Source organism: Sciurus vulgaris (genome assembly GCF_902686455.1).
Source record: "Sciurus vulgaris genome assembly, chromosome: 5".
Classification (NCBI taxonomy): domain Eukaryota; kingdom Metazoa; phylum Chordata; class Mammalia; order Rodentia; family Sciuridae; genus Sciurus; species Sciurus vulgaris.
In genome coordinates, this window is record NC_136465.1 from 10009474 (window position 1) to 10032445 (window position 22972).

The window sequence follows — 22972 nt, forward strand, 5'->3', positions numbered from 1 at the left end:
ATGATTGACTTTTATTTTCATAAGTTATTTGAGAACTGATGTGAGCTGGAATAGGCCCAAACTCAGGACTCATTCCGGTTTATGTGTTGTCAGCCTGGCAATCTTCCAGGGAGTGCCAAGAATGATTGTGTTACTCTACGTTCCAGGGTAGATTTTAAAACTGGTTCACTTTGATGAAATATTTGGGCTGTCATTATCTAAATCTATCCCAGAAAATTACCTGAGGTTCCTTTAAGCAAAGAGTTTTCCTAGGATTAAGAATGTAACTAGATTAATTTTTAAATGAGGAAAATAGAAATAATGTGCATTTCTGCCTTCAGACTGCCTATTGAGTAGGGTTTTCACGGACCTCACTGTAAGCAATTTAGCGTCCCCACTTGTGGGGCTTTGCATCTGTGCTCCCTTGCGTTATTGGTGCTCTTTCAGTGAAATTTTTCTAGTCTATTCGGTAAAGGGTAACAGGAATTAATCAGGGACAGGAAGATAAGAGGAACTAGTGGGCATAATTTAAACTTCAAGTGAGCATTTGAGAAGGATTTTTAAAGAAAACTTGCTCAAAATCATTTTTTTTCAACATTTCATCAAAGCCCCAAAGTTCTGTCTACTCCCCCACCCTTTGTAGCAGTGTATCTCCTGTGTAAAACCTAAAATTGGTATATATAGATATAAATTGGTATATATTTGTGTTTTTTGGTACTTTGACTGTTATGTATGAACTTACTAATTATATATTGAGTTATTTGGGTATTTCTTTGAGAAAATTTTACATCAGAGACCTTGAAGAAAAATCAGAAAACAATCTAGCTGTTCTGAGTATGTAGGAAGGAATTGTAAATAGTGAACTGGCTTAAAAGCTATCGACTGTTGGAATGGGAGAAGGTGTTTCTCAGTTTAACTTGGTTAGTAGTACAGATTTTCCTAAGATTCTGAAAGAAGACAAGGAGGTATATGATGTCTAGATTTCTAAACAAATCAAAACAAAACATTTATTTTGATGGAGAGTACCCTTTAGGTAATAATATAAATCTGTCATGGGAATACAAATGAGTAAATGAACAGTTTGGAGAAATGTGAATCAAATATGATATAATATCCATTTCTGTTATTAGTAATGATGAGAATAAAACCTAGAGTCAATGTAGACTGCCAGAAATGCCTAATATTATGCATTATCTAAAAATAACAAAATGTTTAACCTCTTTGAAGAGAGCATTGGAAACACCCTTAATCTCTAAGTTGTCTTCACCTTGTGCTGAGTGTGAATGTATGTGACCATTTTTATATCTTAAAAAATACTCCGATGCTAAGAAAATGTCTAGCAAAATATAAAATGGGATTTAATGGTGTCTCCTTAGGTTTTATTGAACACTTAGTCTGGAAAAGTAAGGACTAAAGTGAACAGAATCACAAAATGTCAATCATGCATTTCCTTGTTCATTGTTTGATATTAGGACTGCGGAGGCATCTCTGGGTGTTGTAAAGAGAGAATCGATGTTGTTGACTTGTAAACTTGAAAAATACAATATCCCAAAATGTCACGTCAGTTTTTTTAAAGAATTTAACTGAATTGATGGATTATGGAGCCTTATGAAAGGTGGATTTATGACATGGTTAGAGGTATCCTGAGTGTTTTTAGGACAATGCCATAAAGATAGTGTTCATCCTGAAGACACGTTAGTGTCATTGTCAGAATGTAGGGATGGATGAATTGTTAGGCTGAGCTTACTGACTTTAGACCTTGACCTCATTTTCTTGAATGTGTACTTGACATTCACTTTTAGCTGTGTTGCCATTGTTTGTTTGAAACTCAGAATGCTCCAAGCTGCTATCAGCTCCAAACTGCTCCAGGCTGTGGTCCTGCAGATCTCCCAGGCTGGCAACATTGGATTCTCACCAGCTTCTTTCATTCCCTTCTCTTCTCATCTAAAATTTCTTTTTCTGTTTTTCCTCTTAGTCCTATGTGTGCTTCAGTCAGGGGCCAGCCAAATCTTATTTCTTCTGCAAAGACTTTGATCACAGAAAGCTCTTTTTATCACTTAAAGAATCACCTTTCTCAGGGCATTTAATATTTATTATCTTACTTATAACCACACACAGTGGCGTAACTCTCATAGCATGTGATAGTCCCTGAGTGAATACTTTTTTGGAATAGAATGCTTTAAATGCAAATGACCAAGTAAATGGTTGTTTTACACCTCTTGCTAAAAGTGATTTTCATTCTTTGTAGGTTTCATGTGGACAAACTCTCTTCGGCGCATGTATACCTTCGATTACATAAGGTAACTGAACTTAAATGTGGATTCATTACTTTTTCTTCAGTGTTCAGCATCATATCTTATTCTTTATTCTTTTTCTGCAGTTAAGTTGCTTGAAAAAATAAATATGTTCCAAAGTCTAAACATTAGTAAATGAAGGAAGGCCTTCCCCATGACCCAGAAAATTACTGGAAAATTCTGAATGATTTCTGAGACTATGAAGGGGCCATACTACATGTTTCCCAGGTAGAAGCACTTCCTTGTCCTGATAGTTCAGGTGTGTTGAGTGTCCCCTTTGCATGCTCTGTCTTTCCATTATTTGGACACCACCAGACTTTCTATCTGTTCTAGTGGTTCTCAGGTTCATGTGATTCTCCTGCCTTATAATACAAAGGAAAAGAAAGAGATTCAGTGTTCCCTAGTAATACAGTACTACTATTTTTCCAATCTGTCTTTATTCATGTATTTTGAATAGTTGAATCACATACGTATGTATATTCTCGTTTTCGTAAACTTTTCACTTTGGTATAATTTTAGATTCATAGAAAAATTGTGAAGATAGCACAGGGAGTTCCCATATAGTTTTCCTTGTACCTAACATCTTGCATTACCAAGGTACATTTGTTAAAATTAAGAAGCCAACCTTGATATGTAACTATTAACTAAACTCTGGACTTCATTTGAACTTCGTCAGTTTTTCCCTTAATGTTGTTTTCATCTTCTAGAATCCAGTCTAGGGTACTACATTGCATTTAGTAGTCACATCTGCTCTATCTCCTGGTTTGTGATGTTCTCTTACTCGTTAACCTGTTTTTTATGACCTTGACAGTTTGATCAGGGATCCTGTGGAATGCCACTTGATCTGAGTTCATCTGATGTTTTTCTCAAGACTAGACTGAGGTTATGGGTTTGGGGGTAAGAGAACCACAGAGGGAATTGCTCTGCTCAACATCACATCATGGGGTGCACTCACTGACAGGCCTTATCACTGATGCTGTGAGCCTCGGTCACCTGCCAAGATAGTGTCTGCCAGCTTGCTCCACTATGAAGCTGCTTTTCTCTCCCTTTCTAGACTTGGTTATTAGAAAGCAATGCACTAAACCCAGCTCCAACTCAAGGGACCAGAGGATAGAATTAAGTTTCACTTTGTAGAGTGCAGAGCATCTGAGTATTTTATTTGGAGTTCTGAAAGGAAGATTTGTCTCTTTCCCCATTTATTTACATCAGTGTGGACTCATGTTTCTTTTATACTTTGGGGTAGAGTTCAGTGCTATATTACTCTGTTGCTTATGATATGCTTGCTTAGCTCCTGTGTTCCCCTTTTTGAGTCCTTCCTTATCTTTTGTCCCTCTGAGATGCTTCAGGCACATCTTGTATTATTCCTGCCTCAGCTGTAGAATCAGCCATTTCTACAGGAACCCTGGTTCCTTTTCTTGGTGAATGGTATTTCAAAATGAAGATCTGGGCTCTGGGTGTGCCTGTTGCTTCTAGAGTGTCACTGCTCTCTAGACTCTCTCAACTGACAAAACTAGGAAACGCGTGTCTGTGAACCTATTTTTGTACACGTCTGCTGTCATTGTCTTTCTGTCTCTCCGTCGTGTCCATATTAAGCTAAACCTGAGCTCATACTGATGCCTGTGACTAATGTGTTAATCCTAGGCTCATTCTAGCCTTCTCTGCCAGCTCATCCACCGTCTCCCTCTGCACCAGTGAAGCCTGGCCACCACCACCTGGCCTCTATTTCATTCACCCATTCCAGTGTATGCGTAGATCATTTCAGAATTACTAACCTGGGGTCGGGGATTTAGCTCAGTGGCAGAGCGCTTGCCTTGCACGCGTAAAGCCCCGAGTTCGGTCCTCGGCCCTGAAAAAAAAAAAAAAGTCTAAAAAAAAAGACAAAAGGAAAAAAATCCAAAAAAAAAAAAAAAAAACAAGGTAACAGAATTACTAACCTGTATCCCCATGAGAAGCAGCACTATCTGCTAGAGTACTTGGTGTGCTGGTAGTTTTGTCTTTTTTTCTTGTGGTTTTCATCAAAACATCACTTTCCTAAGTTACATGTAAGCTGCTTTTTTCCTGCCGCCATTCCAGTAATGTGATATCCTACTCTTTTTTCCTGTCTGCATCTTTCCTGACTTCTTCTGGCTGATTGTATTACTTTTTAAGTGGTAGCTTATGAACCTTTTCATGTTTCTGTATTATTTTCATATTTATTATTTTGACTGACTCCATGGCATTGATCATATGCCACAATTATAATATGAAACCTTTATCAGAATATTGGTTATTTACAATTTGTTAGCATTATGAATTCCTAATAAAAAATGCCTTCACATGAACCACTTTCTATTCTTCTGAATTATCTTCTTAGAGTAATTTTTAAAAATGGGATTATTGGGTTAAAAGATATATGTATTTCAGTAAACCCCTTTTTGCTAGATGGTCCTCAGAGTATTGTACTAGTTTAAAATGCTGATTGTTATCCATAGGTTTTTTCCCAAAAACTTTAGGTTTAATAACAATAATAATAACAAGATATATATATATATAAACCATATTTTAATAAGTATATGCTGGCTTCACTATTAACTTCTGAATTTACTAGCAGGGTTAAACTGTATGCCCAATCTTACTTGTACTGTTGATTTTTGTTTTGTTTTGGTTTGGTTTTTATTGGTATCAGAGATTGAACCCAGGGGTGCTTAACCACTGAGCCACATCCCAGCTCCTTTTATTTTTTATTTTGAGGTAGGGTCTTATTGAGTTATTGAGGCTGGCCTTAATCTACTTGCCTTAGCCTCCTGAGTCACTGAGATTATAGGTGTGCACCACTGTGCCTAGCACTGTTGAGGTTTTTTTTTTTTTTTTTTTTTTTTAGTGCTGGGGATTGAACCCAGGGCCTTGTGCCTGCAAGGCAAGCCCTCTACCAACTGAGCTATAGCCCCAGCCCCAGCCCCACTGTTGAGGTTTTTGAGGACTGTATTGTAAAGGAAAAGAGGAGGAATGTGAACTTCATGCTGGAGCAAATTTCTGAATTCTCCTAGGTAATTCTTTGTGATCTGAAACTATGAAATTTTGAAAGAATCAAGTGTGGTGGTGTTACTGTGTCTCTTATTGGTACAGATTATTTTTTCCCTTTGGATTCTGCTGTTTCCATGTGGAAATAATTAGGTGAATCCACATTACCACCAGTTCTTTCTTGTTTGAATCGAGGTTCAATTGCAGTTTCTTTTAGAAACACATAATGTGCTCAGTTGGAAAATGTATGTTCCCTGAGGGACTTTTAGTTTATTTCCTGCAATAAACATATTAGTCCCTGGTACTTGGTAGATACCAAGTATGAGTTGGAGATGCTCAAGACTAAGTGGTTGCAACCCAGCTGCAGCCAAAATACTGGATTTGAATACTGGCTCTACAGCTTATAACCTTGTGACTGAGCACATTACTTGACTTCCTGTTTCCTCCTTTGTGGGAGGGGCCCACTACCTATCCTGTTGGATCACTGTGGGGACTAAATGGCCCAGCCTTTCTTATGGCACTTAGAATGTTTCATGGCACTGTATGCATTCATTTTTTTTTTTTTTTTTTTTGTTGAATTTAATTGAATTCATTCCACACCTTGAAGATCAGGAATATTCAGCCATGCTCTTTTATCGTCTCCTTTGATTTTGAAACCCATAGAGAAAGCTTACCTATCTAAAGGTTTCTTATCCCATTAATTGATGGCACAGAACCTACCATCAAAATTCTGGCCTTTACATATTGAAAGTACCTCGGACACTTTGGGCTCACTTCCTCTGATTTTATGTGGAGTGCTAAGCTGGATGATTTTTTCTTTTTTCTGTTTGCTCATATTATATTGGAAGTAGCAAAATAAAGATAGGAGATGGCTTTACTATCTATGGACAGCCATAGATAGTATGAAGACATATTGGGACATAGTTTGATATCAGGTACCAAGAAACTATATAGTACAGCTAGAACTCCATAAGCAACCCAGGCCTGGGGTTCATTTTCAGAAAATGGCTTTTAACCTGGATTCATCTCTCAGCTCCATCACCTACCAGACATGATGGGCCTTGGCCTTGCTACTTAACTTCACAACTTCTTGGCAGGGTGAGGATATTCCATCTATTTCATAGGACTGTTTACTGTACCTAGAACATAGTGAGCACTCAAACTGTTGGCGTTTTTTAAAAAATCATTTTGACTTTATTTAGTATGAAGTCAACTTCTATGTATTTATTTAATCAGTAACGATCAATATTCATAATGATCAATATTTATAATGAAGACACTGTGTCACTAAGATATTATTTCAGAATCCTCTATTTAAATGGTCTTGAAATGGAATGAGATGTGACTGGAAAGTAGTGATAAAAATCAGATCACTTATTTTGGGTCAAAATTTATATATTTAAGAAGTTTCCATTTTAAACAATTAAAATGAAAAAAGTTTGCCAGGCATGATGTCTCACACCTGTAATCTTAGCAACTCAGGAAGATTGCAAGTTCTCGTCTCAAGTAAAAAGGACTGGGGATGTAACTTTGTGGTAAAACACCTCTGGTTCTATCCCTCGGACCAAGAAAGAAAATGAAAATTTGAGTAACATAATGGAATAAGCTTAATTTATCTCCATATTTAGTTAGGTGGAACATTCATTCTCAAACAGGTGTTTCTTTAATCTCATACCAAATAGGAGCTGATACTGAACTGATGTCCACTTATGCTTACCTCTGACATACTTTTGCTTTCTTGAATTGTTCTTCAGTACAGGTAGAGAAAAAGGAAAGATATTATCTTTGTTACTTCTCCCTCACAGTGATTGGCTAAGCTGTAGCACAGAAGCTTTGTTCCTAATTATGTTTGAGGGTAGAAAACCCACCAGATATTTGAGACCCAGAACTCTTGAGTTCTCTTTGAGAGGAATGTTGTGGAGACCTCAGCCAGCAAGAGTTTGGGTTCTCAAAAATAGGCATCATTTTCCCACAGTTTCCAGAAGTAAGAATAAGAAGAGAACAAATATTACTCAGATATAATTACAGTTAATATTTCGACATAATTATGATTTTTTTCCATATTACTATCTTCTCAAATTTAAATAAATATTCCCTTGATGGACATCATAAATTGACTTTGCTTTTCTGTGCTCTGTAATGTAACTGAAGAGCCCCTTCTTGTAGTAAACTCACACCTAGCAAGCAAGGCAGAAAGGCTATTTTAAGTGCTAGTATTTGTCAACAGCAAGGAAGTGGACCATTTGATTACTTTTGTGTTTCAGGGAGAGAAAATAGAAGATATTCCAAAGGAAGTACTGATGGACTGTGCCCACCTTGTGAAAGCCAATAGCATTCAAGGTCAGTTTTCCTAAGGTGTTTTTTGAATCAGCACCGACTTTCCGTGTCTGAAATGGATTACATCTCAGAGAACATGCAGTTGACTTGGTTTGCATCAAAGGACTAGCAGATGATATCTTTATAGTGGGTGCAGTTTTGCTCTCTGTCAAAGAACTAAACTACCTCCCACCCCTCACGTTTTCACTGTTCCAAGTCAGCTCTTTTTACTGTTTTCCTTGTCTTGAATAGAAAGAAGGATGTCTGGATCTGCCTGCCCCTAAGATTATTTGTGAAAAGACTTTTAGAAATTTGGAATTGTTGACAGCTAAGCAAGAGTGATGTGTCTTGCGGCTTTATTTTTAAGGTGGATGTTTATTTCCCTCATTTGTCATTAGATTCTGAAACTAGAATCTCTAAATCATACTTCCCTACTTTTTATTTCTGTCTTCATCCTGTGACATTTTTTTCCTTTCTCTAAGTTGTGAAAGTATGGAGTCAATTGATCTTGTTACCACTTCTCCCCAGAAAATCTTACTTAGTTGTTCTGGAATGATCCCTGAATATCACCATTTTTACAAAACTTTCTGTAGCATCTGCTGAGGACAGTTATCTTAAATGTTTTGCTTGGTACTTGTTTTATTTCTACTATATAAAAATTTAATGTAGTGGTTAGTAAAGACCATAAAAGAAAGATTATTGGCAAGGGTGGCTGTTAAGAAGGTGAGCTGGGAGGTGGTGGTCTGCTAAGCATGTTTAAGCTCGTTGATCAGATTTTAGGCTTGGGACACAGACCTAGATAGCATAGAGGTAACTTTGGTTTGATCTGAAATTGAGGGATGATCTGTACAGGTGGAAAGAAATACAGTTTGGGTGAAAGATAAACATGGGCAGTTGTATAGCTGGTAACTGGTACCAGGGGTTGGCGATTATAGGACAAGCGCGCTGTCAACCGTCCCCCTTCCCTGTCACTGAGACTGTATTTCTTGAATCTTAACTTGGGCAGCCTTAATAACAATTAGCCACCTAGCCAAAGGAGGTAGAATTCTTTCTTTATGGAGCCTCTGATTTTCAACTCCATAAATCAACAAATTGTAATGAGTTTGAGGACATTCCATTTTATAAGTAGAATAGAATTTTCTTAGATCTGCAGTGACTGGAATAAAAACATTCATTACCTCTTTCCTCTGTATTCCAACCTTCTTCACAAATCCTTGTCCCTCCCTGTATCCCTGGCTAGCAGATGCACTTGTATTCAAAGGGCTGTGGACTCCTTATTCTTGGCTCAGCATCTTTTTCTTAGTCTCTTTATAGTTTACTAGTTGTAGAGAAAACAGAAAGAGGTCATGACACTGTCTCTTCTGTCTCCTCCTCAGTCTTCCACAGTGATAGTTCGGCTAGCAGAAAAAGGACCTATGCCCCAGGACCTCGCTTTCATAAGTCAGTAGCAGAGGATTTTGCTAAGGAATGAAATGGTCTTTGCTATAAGATTTGCTGAGGACATTTCTCTTGTGATACTGGTATTTTGTCCCTGGTTAATTGCCTTATTGCTCAACACCAAGGAAGTGAGAATTAAACTTTTTTGTTATCATAGAATCATCCTGTTCTGAGTCCTAGCTCTAGAACTATAGGTCAGCTGGTTCTATATCACCTGGCAAATCCTACCAGATTAAACTTTCTAAAAGCTTAGAATGTCTTTGTGATGCCCCGTCAGTCCAGGCTCAAGCTGGCGTCTGAGCATCTCTGGTCAGCTACAGATGTCTTCCTTTCACATGTTCACACTCCAGTCACAGGAAACTATAGTTGCTGTTTTCCACCTCCTGCCTTTGTTATGCTATTCCTTCTGACTCCTCAGGCATCCCTCCTCAGCATCACACGAGCAGATCCCAACTAAGGTACAAGGGGCACACAGCAGTCGTAGTAATAGTATAATTGCTAGCATTGATGGAGTGTTAGTTATAGGACTGTCCTGCCCTGAAAATTGACAAATTATTTATCAACCTTATTGAATTAAATGATTATTTTTATGTTGTAGATGAGAGAACTGAACTTAAAGAATAATAAGAAGTTTGTCAAAGATCTCAGAGCTCTGCACTGTAATGAGACTCTCAAAAGACTTGAGTCTTTTGTCTTAGGCCGGAGCTCTGGGTACCTTTGTGGTGATGTCTATCCCCTTTTCAGCTCTGGGTAGCCTTGAAGTTATTTATATACTTATCTCCCTGCTTTTAGGGTCTCAGAAGGTGGTCCATTGCCTGATTCATGTTTGTATCATGTGCCTGGCACATGGAAATTCTTTTTTTTAAACTTTTTGTTTTGAAAAAAATTTTTTCAAACCTACAGAAAAGTTGCAAGAAAAATACAACTCCCATATGCTCTTCACCTAGATTCACCAGTTTTTAAATTTTTCATATTTATTTGCTTTCTATATATATGTCATTTTACCATCAACTTTTTATTTTGGTCGTACTCTGGTTTGAACCAGGGATATGCTATCACTGACCTATATCCCCAGCCCTTTTTATTTTTTATTTTGAGACAGGGTCTTGCTGAGTTGCTGAGGTTGACCTCAAACTTGTGATCCTCCTGCCTAGGCCTCTCAAGTTGCTAGGAATACATGTGTGCACTACTGTGCCTGGCACATCATTAACTTTATAGCTGGGCCATCTGAAGGAAAATTACAGACCTTATGACCTTTCAACATGTATCTTTTAAGGCCAAGGACATTGCCAGGCATGGTGCTACATACCTGTAATTCCAGCATCTCGAGGCTGAGGCAGGAGGATCATGAGTTCAAACCCAGCCTCAGCAACTCAGCGAGGCCCTAAGCAATTTGGTGTGACTCTGTCTCTAAAAATATAAAAAGGGCTAGGGATATGGCTCGGTGGTTAAGTGCTCCTGGGTTCAATCCCTGGTACCAATAAATAAATAAATAGATAAATAAAAAGATACATGTATGCATATATACGAAGGGCCTCATCTTAAGTAACTGCATTACAGTGATCAAATTCATGGAATTTTAATATGGATAGCATACAGGGTGTGGGGTTGCATGCCTGTAATTCCAGTTACTCGGAGACTGAGGCAGGAAGGTTGCAAGTTCATAGCATGATTGGGTAACTTAATGAGACCCTTCAAAATAAAATAAAAAGGGCTGGGGGTATAGCTAAGTGATAGAGCAGTTGCCTAGCATGCGCAAGGCCCTGGATTCAATCCCCAGTACTAAAAAACAAAACAAACAAAAAAAAAACCACACAACTGTTTCCTGACATATAGTCCATATAAAAGTTTTGTCAGTTCTACTATTATTCCTTTATATAGCCGTTTTTAAAAATTTCTGATCCAGGATCATACAGTATATTTAGCTGTTATAGCTCTTTGATCTCCCTTAATCTGGAGGTACCTCTTTGTCTATCAGTACTTTAAATGAGTGGGAATGTTGTATAGTATCCCAGAGTTTGGGTTTGTCTGATGCATTCTGTTGATTAGAATTACAGTGTGCATTTGGGGAGTGGACAGCAAGGAACTTCAAGGCACAGTATGTATTTTTGAGCAGGAATAATGCACAAGTAAAGTTTTGCATGTTCCAGTGAAGTAGAACATGATTTCATTTTGCCCCATTTTTGGTGATGTTAACTTTTATCAGTTCGTAAGGTGGTGTTCATCAGCTTTCCCCAGTTGTATGCAGGGATTTAAACACTAAAGTCTACAGCTATCTGATGTGGAAGGGTGATGGAAAACAGCAGACCAGAGAATCACAGGTGATTCTCATAGCTGCTGGGGCAGCTGCTGGGATAGAGGGCACCTGTGGTGGAGGTGGTGGTGGAATTTCTCAGAAGAGATTCAGAAAGCCATGGGGACTTTCTCAAAGTGGCACAACTAGTTTGTGGTATTGCCAGGATAGAGTCCAGGTCTCTGGAATTCCATGCCATGTCCATGTATTGTTTCCTAATCTTTACTGACTCAAGGACTCCTTTGAGAATCTGAGGAAGTTTACTTGGTTCCTTTTCTTTCAAAAAATACCCATGATAAATTTTGCTGTCAATTCCAGGAAGTTCTCACAAGTCCTTGAAGCTAATCCATGGACCCTTGCTTTCCATGGTAATACTATGGTTGTGTTTTGTTTAATATCATTTGCCTTTTGTGGGTGGTTTTTGAAAAGCATTTTGTGGTTTGGAACAGTGGAAAGCTTATTCATCCTAAGCCATTTCCTGGGTTGGATGATGGCAGTTTGCAGTGGGTAAGGGGGTGCGTTGCTCAGTCTCATCCTGCCTGCGTGTTGAAGACAGTCTCTCTTGGCAGGCTGCAAGATGAACAACGTTAATGTGGTATATACGCCGTGGTCTAACCTGAAGAAAACAGCTGACATGGATGTGGGGCAGATAGGCTTTCACAGGCAGAAGGATGTAAGTGTTTGGCACCACTGCAGAAGGCGCATCCTGGCGCGGAGTGGAAACCCACCTATTCTGTCTGACTACACTGTTGTTGAGGGCTGAGCATGATGTATGTTTCCTAAGGGAGTTAAACTGGGTTGCCAAACCCCTGGAAAACCACCCCTCTTCTGGTAGGAAAAAATAAATAAATAAATAAAGAGTCAGTCCTTTTCCCCCTGTCTCTCTCACAGGTAAAAATTATGACAGTGGAGAAAAAAGTGAATGAGATCTTGAACCGATTAGAAAAGACCAAGTTGGAGCGGTTTCCAGACCTAGCTGCGGAGAAGGAAGGCAGAGACCGGGAAGAGAGGAATGAGAAAAAAGCCCAAATTCAGGAAATGAAAAGGAGAGAGAAAGAAGAAATGAAGAAGAAGAGGGAGATGGATGAACTTAGGTATGTTGGAGCTGTCTCATTGATGTTGACCTCAAAGATGTTGCTGATTTTGATCATGGATTAACTGTTAAAAATGATAAATTGGTGAATGAAAGATGGATAGCAAACTCAGAGCCTTAAATAAATGAAAGCATTTATATTTACATGTTGGTCATGAATTTCATTTTATGGAGGTAGGATATGAGAGTATATGAAAGGAATAACATTTTATTAAGTAATCAATCGTGTTTTCTTTAGAGTTTAGTTTGTAAGTTTTTCAAAAAGGAAGAGATGATATAATGTTTTTTTGGTTGGGGGAGGGTGTGGTGGTACTAGGGTTGAGCCCAGGGCTTTACACGTGTAGCATGTACTCTTTAACAGTGAGCTACAACCCCTGCCCTTTAAGAAGTATTTAATATTGACTATGCATTTCAAATACAGTTGTCTTGGCTCTAAAGGCCAGCACTAGAAACTCTGAAAACTGTGTTTTAAAATTTTTTTCTACATTTTTAAAGTTTAAAGTAATTAATGTGATGAGACTGCTCCAGTGGTCTGCATTTTAAAACAATAGTTAGAATACACTTTGGCTCTTGAAGTACCAAGGCCATAAGAATACTACTACATCGGTCTTCTGTTGTTTCTGTAACAAGTTGCCACACAGTTAGTTGCTTAAAGTCATTTACTGCATTATAATCCCGTAGGTCAGAAGTCCAGTGAAGTTCTCACTGAACCAGTCAAGGTGTCAAGGGCTATATTTCTTTCTGGAGGCTCTAGGGGAGAATCTCCTTCCTCTTCTACCTTCTAGAGGCTGCCCTCATTCCATGGCTTATGGCCCCTTCTTCCATCTTCAAAGCCAGCGTCACTTTTTCCTCTCTGACACTGCTTTCTCTGGTTTGAAGGCCTGATGCAGCTAGATTGGACCACCCATATAATCCATGATAATCTCCCTATTTTAGGATTGTTAATCACACCTGCAAAGTCTATTGCCATACAAGGTTTTAGAGATTAGGGTGTGGACATTCTGGGATAGGGATCAGGAAGGGAATGTCTCTTTTTTTTTTTTTTTTTTTTTTAATGTTAGGGATTGAACTCAGGGTGCTCTACCACTGAGCTACATTCCCAGTCATTTTTATTTGTTATTTTGATACAGGGTCTCACTAAGTTGCTCAGGCTGGCCTCTAACTTTTCTATCCTCTGCTTCAGTCCCAGAGTTGCTGGGATTAAGCATGTGTTACTGCACCTTGCTGGGAGGGATGTCATCCTGCCTACCACCCTGAATCTATATAAATATATGCTTCTACACCAGAATAGGCCTCTCTTTTTTCTTAGTTAAAGGAGATCAGTCTTGTGACATCACGTCATAGAACTGGTAGATTTTCCATAGGTATTATTTGTGATATGTATACCAAAAAAATAAATAAATAAATAAAAGATATTGAGAACATATGTTGCCTTTGGGAATGGTATAAATCAGAAACCAGTTGTCGTGCCATGTCCTCATGATTGGAATATCATGCAATCTTAGGTTATTGCATCAGAATGTAGTATCGTCATCACGTACCATTACTCATTAGTTGCATGTGTTCCTGTTGGGGGTTCTGCTAAGAAAGGATGATGAGCTTCATTTAAAATAGAATTTTCAAATGGAGAGTTCTGGAAATGTTATCCTGAATTATAATTTGCTAACATGAGGCAAACTAATGCATAAATTTAAATGTATGATATGACTTGCAGTTGTGAGCCTTCTTTGAGTTGTGAGAAAAGAAAAAATTATTAACTCCATCAGTGTAGAAAAAATTTGAATTCTGAATGATGCAGGATTTATAGTAGTTAATTCTTAGTTTGGAATGGGGAAAATTGAAAACATGGCTTTTGTGCCCTTTAAGATCTATCATCATTCTGTTTAGAGATATGGATGTTATAAGAAATGTAGTATCAATTTATTTTTAACATTCATTAAGAAAGGATTGCTAACCTTCTTTAACATTTACCATCTGCCCAGTGCTATACTATGAATGCTTCATTGCATTGTCTCATTTATCAGGTAGATATTTTTGTTATGTGCATTTTATAGAAAAGGAAACAGTCTGAGAAGCAATTAAGTAACTTGCTCAAGGTCACATAGGAAGTTGGTTTCAGTCTTATTTTCCAACCCGCATACATTGTTACATTCTTCTGCTCTCTATCCAACTCAGTTTTAAAGCAGTATTTATTCTAAATCATTTAATTTATAGGTGTTATAATTTGCCTAAAAATACACTCCTTTTTTTTTTTTTCCTTTGAACCAACGTATATGCTACTAAAATTTAGGGCATTTAGTGATTTTACTAGTTTCAATGGTTGCAAAAAATTAAAAGAATCTGTCCACTAAAATTAGTCCTTGTATTTTCTGGGCTTTCTTCCATGGTGTCAACAACATTTAAAACATTTATATGAAGTTGGGGAGGTAGATTCTTAGTCATATTGAGAACATTTTTGCTCAAAAGTTTCATCAGTCCCATTTTTGCTTAGTCACAAGTCACTTGTATTTTTTGATAGTCATCATGGGCCTCAGAAAACCAAAAACATTTGGCATCCTTACTTCTGTTAAACATGCCACACAAACAGCTTCCAGTAGCGGGCTGCACGGGTGGAGAAGAGGAGGAGTGCTGCAGTGTGGGAGTAGGATGCGGTAGCCAGGGGCCCTGTGCTGGGCACATGCAGAGCTGCAGCCTGCATGCTTCACTCCACAGCTTTGGTGAAGTTGCAGCAACAGGCTCTAAGCCTCTGCCTTTTAATACATTTTAGTGCTACTAGCGCTTGAATTTTTGTTTTTGAATCTTCCAACCAAGAGATCAAATTCTGTTTGTTACTTGTTTTATTTTAATCTTGTATTTTCTTATGTGGCTTTTTGTGTTATTGTACCAAATATTTTTTAACCTGAAAATCAAGCCCACCATGTAGATATCATGACCAGAAGAAAGAACAGGGAAACATAATTAATGGAAAATGGATAGCAGATCAGACTTTGAAGCAGTTGCAACAAAGAGTGCGGACTATAGCCACCTGAGATAAAGAGATGTTAACAATTGGGAGTTTGGGAGATCAGATTTGAACTCAAACCTCTAGAGATTGAAGTGAGAGAAGTATAGGACCCATATAAATAAGTCACAGGTAAATATATCAGTTTGAACATTGACTTGAACTTGGTTTTCAGGCAGATTACTTCTGCAAGGAGATTAATGTGTGAATAGTGTGTTAGTCAACTCTTTGTTGCTATGACTAAAATACCTGATAAGAACAACTTTAGGGAAAAAAAGATTATTTTGGGGTCCACGGTTTTGGAGGTTCAGATCAAGGTCAGTCAGCTTTGATGCTTTGAGCTCGAGAAGAAGCAGAACTTCATGGTGGAAGTGTGTGTATTAGAACTGCTTAGCTAATGGCACCTGGGAACCAGAAAGAACATGCACAAGGAGCAAAGGACAGATATCCCCTAGGGCTCACCCCCAGTGACCTGCTTCTTACTCTAGCCACCACCCTATCTATAATAACAACCCAGTAATTCATTCAGATTATTAATCCCATCAAATGGATCAAACCCCCCTCCCACCCCCAGTTAAATTACAGCTCTCATGATGTGATCATTTCACAACTCTGAAATTCCTGCACTGCTACAGGAGCTTTTCAGGGAACACTTCCTGTCCAAACCACAATGAGTTGTCACAGCTAATAAGTGACAAAGTAGGAATTCAAACTCAAGTCTAATTCTGAAGTCCATTGTATACCACTTGCCTTTGAGGCAAGGATGAATAGGTTGGCGAGGCCAGAGTCAGGGACAGGTAAAAGAATGAAAAATTAAGAACATAGTAGAGTAACTTAAAAGATTTCATTTGGTACAAAATGTTGTAGGTGATAAGGGGCCTTCATAGGTTCCTAGGATATGGAGAAGTAGTAGACTTACAGAATGAGATCAGTAACAACTTACAGAAGAGGAAGCATTGAGGCTGCTGATTAAAAGAATGATTCAGCCTCATGAAGACATGTCTGCTTTGCTTGTGCTTTCTTTTGTTTGTCTCATACGCACTGCTGCTGCTTTCTGTGAGCAACACTGTATGCACTACCTCTTCCTGTGAATCATAAGCTCCATCTGAGAAGTGCTGTGCATCGCTGCATCCCCTGGTTCAGGACAGTGGTTTGCACATACAGTGAGTCAATATGTTGTGAAGGAACACAACCTAGATCAGCATCCCTAAATCAGTGATTCTTAAAGCTGAGATCAGAACTCTCTTAGCTAGTTAAGAAGGACTGGGAGGAGTGCTCTAGACCCAGGGAACTCACATCTAGTGCAGAGACCCTGTATGGGAGGCAGCAAAGCAAAACACTGGACCAAAGTCCCATATCTGGAGCAGCAGTAATGAAAGGGGGTGTGGAGCAAGGCACCATTCCATGGAGGGCCTCGTTGGCCATGTGACATCATTGGAAGGTTTCAAACAAGGGTAGTGTTTTAGTCAGCCCTTTTGCTACTGTAACTAAAAGACCTAACCAGAAGAGTTGTAGAGGAGGAAAAGTTTATTTGGGGGCTCATGGTTTCAGAGGTCTCAGTTCATAGACAGCCAGCTCCATTCCTCAGGGCTTGAGGTGAGGCAGAACATCATGGAGGAAGAGGAAGCAGAGAGAGACTCCACATGCCAGAGACACGCACCCAATTCCCACCTCCTCCAGCCTTCAGTTACCACACAGTTAATCCCATCCAGGGGTTAATTCACTGATTGGGTCAAGACTCCCATAACCCAGTAGTTTCTCTAAACCTTGCATTGCTCACATATGAGCTTTTGGGGACACCTTACATCCAAACGATGACAGGTAAGACAGTGATTATTGGTGAGGTCACTTTACTGATCTAATTGTAAAGGGAACCAGAGTGGGTGTGGATAGGTGTCAAGTGATTGGCAGTTGTTCGCACCACAGGTTGGTATCTTGGACTGTGGTGGTGATATGGAAGTGGAGAGGAGCAATGAGAGGTAAGAAAGTAGGTAAAATGATAGGATTGGATTATAGGTTGGGTTGAAGGGAGGGACTCAGAATGATTCCTAGGTTTCTGTTTTGAAGTGGAATAGAAAATACAGCCATTCTTGGAGCTACGAACCAATGGAAAGAAATTGTTTTTGCTAGGTGTGCAGATTATGAGTTAGATATAGACTTAGTAATCTGAAGATACCTTTGAGGCGTGCAGAAAGATATCAGAGGGGCAGCTGGATTAATGTGATGGAGCTCAGAAAAATGAATGTGTGTGTTACTTTCAGAGAGATGGTAATTCTAACCAGAGGTTCTTCAGCCTGGCATCTGGGTATGTTCTGATCTTCACAGTGATTTTAAATGCAACCAGGATTGAGCTTCCCTGCTTTAACCACTTTTTCTTTAAATCATTGTGTCTTTCTGTTTGTGTTCATGCTCTTGTTGATCTTGCCTGTTTTGTTTATTCATATGAAAACCGTGGACTTCTACAGGCTCGGCTAATCTTTCTCTGAATGCCTCCCCGCTCATTCTCTTTAACCATGTTGTAACCAGTTCTTCCTTCTGGTTTTCAGTTTCCACTGTCTGCAGTCGTGTTGACTTGTGTGTCACCATCACTTCAGGTGAGGGGCAGCATGTCCCAAACCACGCACATCTTCTCATTGCTCTCATTTGCAAGATCCTTTTTTCAAGTCACCCACACTAGAAACCTTGATGTCTTCATTCATTTCTCTCCTATTTATCTTTTCTTGCCCTTGTAGCTATTACCACAGTGGATCATTCCATCCATTTGAGGTATTACAGTAGGCTGGATGGGATGAGTGGGAGTTTGGGAGGCAGACCTGGGCTCAAAGCCCATCTTCATCTTTCCTGCCTCTGCTTCCTGTAATACTCCCTGCCTTATAATGTGGTTGTGGGCTTAGTTCTGACTTATGAAGCACTTAACTCATTTCTTAACAGAAAGAGGATATTTAGTAAATGACAAATACTTGTATTGTTAACTGGTCTTCTTGCCTTAACATCTCTTCTCCTCCATCCACTCTATTTCCTGAAGATTCCTTTTTTAAAAACTGGCATTATATATTACACTTTTCCTTGTGACCTTTTTGAGGTAACTTATTTCTCCTTCCAGTAAGTTCCTTCAGGGCTGGACTTTATTGTAGTCATCATTTTGTGTGTTCTCCCTGTCCCATTCTCCACTGAGACTTAGCGCAGGGTCTTACACACTGTGAATATTTAATAAGTATTTGTTGAATCTTGTTATGTCTTTCCTCTGCTCAGTCCTGTATATGGCTTCTTGCTGATCACGTCATGTTTACTCACACACCTAGGACAACATAATTGGGCCCATATGTCTAGCCTGATTTGCCACTGCTTTGTTTCCAGACTTCACTGGAGTCAGTTTGAACCTCAACGTGTCATTATAAATACCACCTCTTTGCCTTAGCTTATCCCTGTCTCTAGATCCGTAATGCCTCCTCACTCAACCTGCCTACTTGTCAGGCTTCTGCCTCAACTGTGAAGGTTACCCTGACAGTTCCTGCCCACTCTGTGTGTTCTCTCCTTTGTATTCCTGTAGCATTTACAGTTTGGACTGTGTATTTTGGCAGAGCATCACACATGATCTTGACCATAGATGAACCTCCCCCTCTAAGGAATAGGATTAATGCCATCTACTTCACAGAGTTGTGGAAGTGACATGAGTCAAGTGAGAAAGCTCTTGGTAAACTGAAATGCTGTGTCCATCCTAGTTATTGTTCATAGAAATTCATCCTTTTAATGTTGCAATCTTGTTGAGGACAAGGATTATATCTAAAAACTATTTTGTTTCTTTCTGAAGCCCCTTGGCAATGCTTGATATGTGGTAAATGTTAATATAATGCTTGTTAGCTCAGTAACCTTATTTTAAATGTTTTCTTCTAGGAGCTATTCATCACTGATGAAAGTTGAGAATATGTCTTCAAATCAGGTATGTTAAAGTTATTTACACTAATGTGTGCCTTGAAATAATTCACTGAGGCTTTTAATAAGGTGTAGTGAGTTTTTTATGGTGTCGCAGATTGTTCACTGTGATTGGCAACTAGTGTGCTCACTTGGGCTGGATCTGTTAAGCATTCCCCTTCCTCCCTTGGAGACCTTCTCATGTTTTGTTTGGTTTAGTTACCTCATGATAAGAGATTGTTATACCTTATCTACTGTGAAGTACAGGTCTACTAGTATTATATGATATATTAATCAGCTCTCCAGTACTATAACAAAATATTTAAGATAACCTAAAATGTGGAAAGGTTTATTTTGATTCACAGTTTTTGGAAGTTTCAGTCCATGATTGGTTGGCACAAGTACTTAATGGTTGCAGTGCGTTGTAGAACAAGCAAAGAGGCCTGGGATCCCAGTATCCCTTTCAAGGGCACACTCTCAATAACCTAACTTCCTCTCATGAGGTGCTGCCTCTTAAAGGTTCCACTGCCTCTCAGTAGCATAATGGGTTGGGACCAACCCTTTAACACATGGGCTTTTGGGGAACATGCCTACTACAGCACAGGACTTTTTTTTTTTCCCCCTTCTTTTCTGTTTGTAGGACTGCAAAAGTGCCTTTACTTATTAATGTTTTTCTGTTAATTTGACTATATATTCTATATTGTAATTGAGTTAAAACAAAATTATCACCTTCAATTAAAGATAAAAAGTACTGACCCTCAGATCTTTCACTGTAGCCTAAGTGACAAAAAATGGTGACCCATAGCATAATACTAAACAAATCTTTTTTTGGTAGGGAGAGGGTACCAGGGAATGAACTCAGGAAAACTCAACCACTGAGCCACATCCCCAGTCCTATTGTTTGTATTTTATTTAGAGACAATCTCACTGAGTTGTTTAGTGCCTCGCTTTTGTTGAGGCTGGCTTTGAACTCTTGATCCTCCTGCCTCAGCCTCCCAAGCCACTGGGATTACAGGTGTGCACCACTGCGCCCAGCCTAAAGGAATATTCTTAACATCCACATCTAATTATTTTATTGGAACTGCATCAGAGATATCTTGTCCTTAGGACTGTCTTTCTCAAAATTTATGTTGAAGTGTCCAGAGAGGTAGCATAATTTAGCTGTTACTGAACAGTCTTTGCAGAAAATGAAACCATCCAGATGTATTTCAGATATTCTGGGTATTACAACATAGTTTTAAAAAGCATGCTTTAGATCTGTGTTATCTAATACACTAACCACTAAATGCATGTGCTATTTAAATTTAAATGAATTAAAATTAAATTAAAACTTGAGGCCCATAGTCATACAAGATACCTGTGCTAGGGGCTACCAAGTCAGCACAGACAGAACTTTTCCATTGTTGCAGAAAGTTCTGCTAAGCAGCTCTCCTTCCCTTAAAGACCAACTAGTCCAACCTCAGATTTAGTGCATGAATTGGAATGGATAGGATTTTGTTTGTATCTAATGTTCTTTCAGGCATGTATGAAAGCAACATCCTTATTCCCACCTCTTTGAAGAACTAAATTTATGAGTCTCCTTTGAATCTGAGATGTATCTTTATAGTTTATTCCTGAACAATTCCAGAATAGCATTTTATAATTCAGCAGAACACTGCAGAAAATTTAAACTGCCATTTACTAGTTGGGTAAACCTGACAAAGTTATTTAACCTCTCTAAAGGAGTTTTCTTCATCAGTGAAATGGAGACATTAGCTCATGGGGCTGTTCTAAAATTTAAACAAGGATATATGTGTGAAAATCTTTCTGGATTTAATCACTGCCTAAGTAGTCATTGTTAGTCCTTACCCAGATGACCCTCAGTTGCTCTTTGCCCACATAGTATCCATATCAAAAGATAAGATATATTTAGTGCCTTCTGGAAGCTATTTCTTCAAACTTGGAACAGTTTAACAGTCTTCCAAATCTAATTTTGTACTAAGTTAAATTTAATACTCTAATCTTTGCTGTGGTTATTATTACTTAAAATATTAGTTAGAGGCTACTACTTAGTTTTCTATTAGTTAGAGGCCACTTTCTACTAGAAATCTGACCCCCACATTGTTATGACCTTAGATATTTTTATTCCTGTCATCATGGATTTTAAATTTGGATATTGTTGTGGAGTTGAGAAACACACACACACACACATACACATTGGTGTCTTTTGGAATCTGTGGGACAATGATTCCAAGACCTCTGCAGATACCAGAATCTAGAGTTGCGTAGGTCCCTTGTGTAACAACAAAGTATTTTCATATAACATATGCAATCTTCCCATATGATTTAATTACTCATATCTAATACAATGTAAATTCTATGTGAATAGTTGTTATACTACATTGTTGAGGGAATAAGAGAAAAAAACACCAGTACATGTTCAACATTTCAGTGCAGTTGAGTTAAAAGAAAAATTTCCATTTGCATTGATTGAATACACAGATGTGGAACTCACAGATATGGAGAACCAACTGTATACATTGATACACAAACACCATCTGATTAACAACAAATGTTAAGAGCACCAGAGCTAGGAAATTGAATTTGTAGACCAGAAGATTAACCCTTTGCCCTCCTCATCCTCTGCTGCTGTGTCTGAGCTGGTTTGTATTAAGTTCAGGTGCCCAAGGGAACTGGCACTGTTATTTTTATTTTCTATTGGTGGAGGGCTCTTGCAGCTTCCCCATGCTTCAAAAGGATTGGCTTTGGTTCTCCTTTAAACCGTCTCCTCTTGGAGGATACAGGCCTCTTGTGATCGACTCTGGCAGCATGATCTGTTAATTTTGAGTTAAAGCTGGGTGTTTGTGTAAGCTAGAACTGGATTTTTAACTTAGCTTGTTCCAAGTTCATCAGGAAGTATGTAGACTTTCACCATGAAGTTGATTTTTATTTTGAATCTTTGGTCTCTGTTTAGAATAATTCTCACCAATTTATAATTTCTTTTAAATCTTCATAAATTTGGAATTGGGAACCAAAAACAATTACTTTTAACATTATTTTGTTTATCAATTTTGGTGATGAGAAACGTATTTGGGTTTTTTGGGGGTTTTTTGTTTGTTTTTTTGTTTGTTTCCTTGCTGTACTGGGTACTGAATGCAGGGTGGGCACTCTACCACTGAACTGCATCCCCAGACCTTTTTTAAAATATTGAGATAGGGTCTCATTAAATTCGTAGCCTGGCCTTGAACTTGCCGTCCTCTTGCCTCAGCCTCCTGAGTTATGGGAATTATAGGTTTGTGCCACTGTGTCTGTCTAAGAAACCTATTTGTTATATTGAAAAGCATATTGACTCAAAGTAAAAGGAATCTAAAATGGAAAAGTTGTCCAAATAAAGTCTTGGAACTCAGGTATATGTTAAAAATTACTATGATCGCAGACATGGGCTCTTAGATACATGGGAACTCTTGCAGACCTGACTCAGGGCCTGTAGGAGGGACTAATGCACTTTCATTGTCACTGACCTGGATCCCTTTGTTGCGCTGCTCATCCTTAGTGGCTGGGTTGGAAAGCTGAAGCCTGAAGATGTATGATGACCCTTTCAGACATAGCTGCTGCTGCTGCTGCTGCGGTAACTTCTTTAGGATAGATGGAGCACAAACAGTTGTCTG

General features: G+C 38.7%; 1 protein-coding gene across 2 annotated transcripts in view; it reads left to right on the forward strand.

Moving 5' to 3' along the window:
* CCDC25 (coiled-coil domain containing 25) overlaps positions 1–22972 on the forward strand; it is a 38294-nt gene that overhangs the window by 12442 nt on the left and 2880 nt on the right. Inside the window, exons 4-8 of one of the 2 annotated variants that reach the window (XM_079139987.1) lie at positions 2228–2279; positions 7538–7613; positions 11889–11992; positions 12211–12413; positions 19308–19353. In XM_079139987.1, coding sequence (XP_078996113.1) covers positions 2228–2279; positions 7538–7613; positions 11889–11992; positions 12211–12413; positions 19308–19353 — 481 coding nt within the window. Of the gene's footprint in view, positions 1–2227; positions 2280–7537; positions 7614–11888; positions 11993–12210; positions 12414–19307; positions 19354–22972 lie in introns of those variants that run through there. The other variant, XM_079139988.1, reaches the window with a different exon arrangement.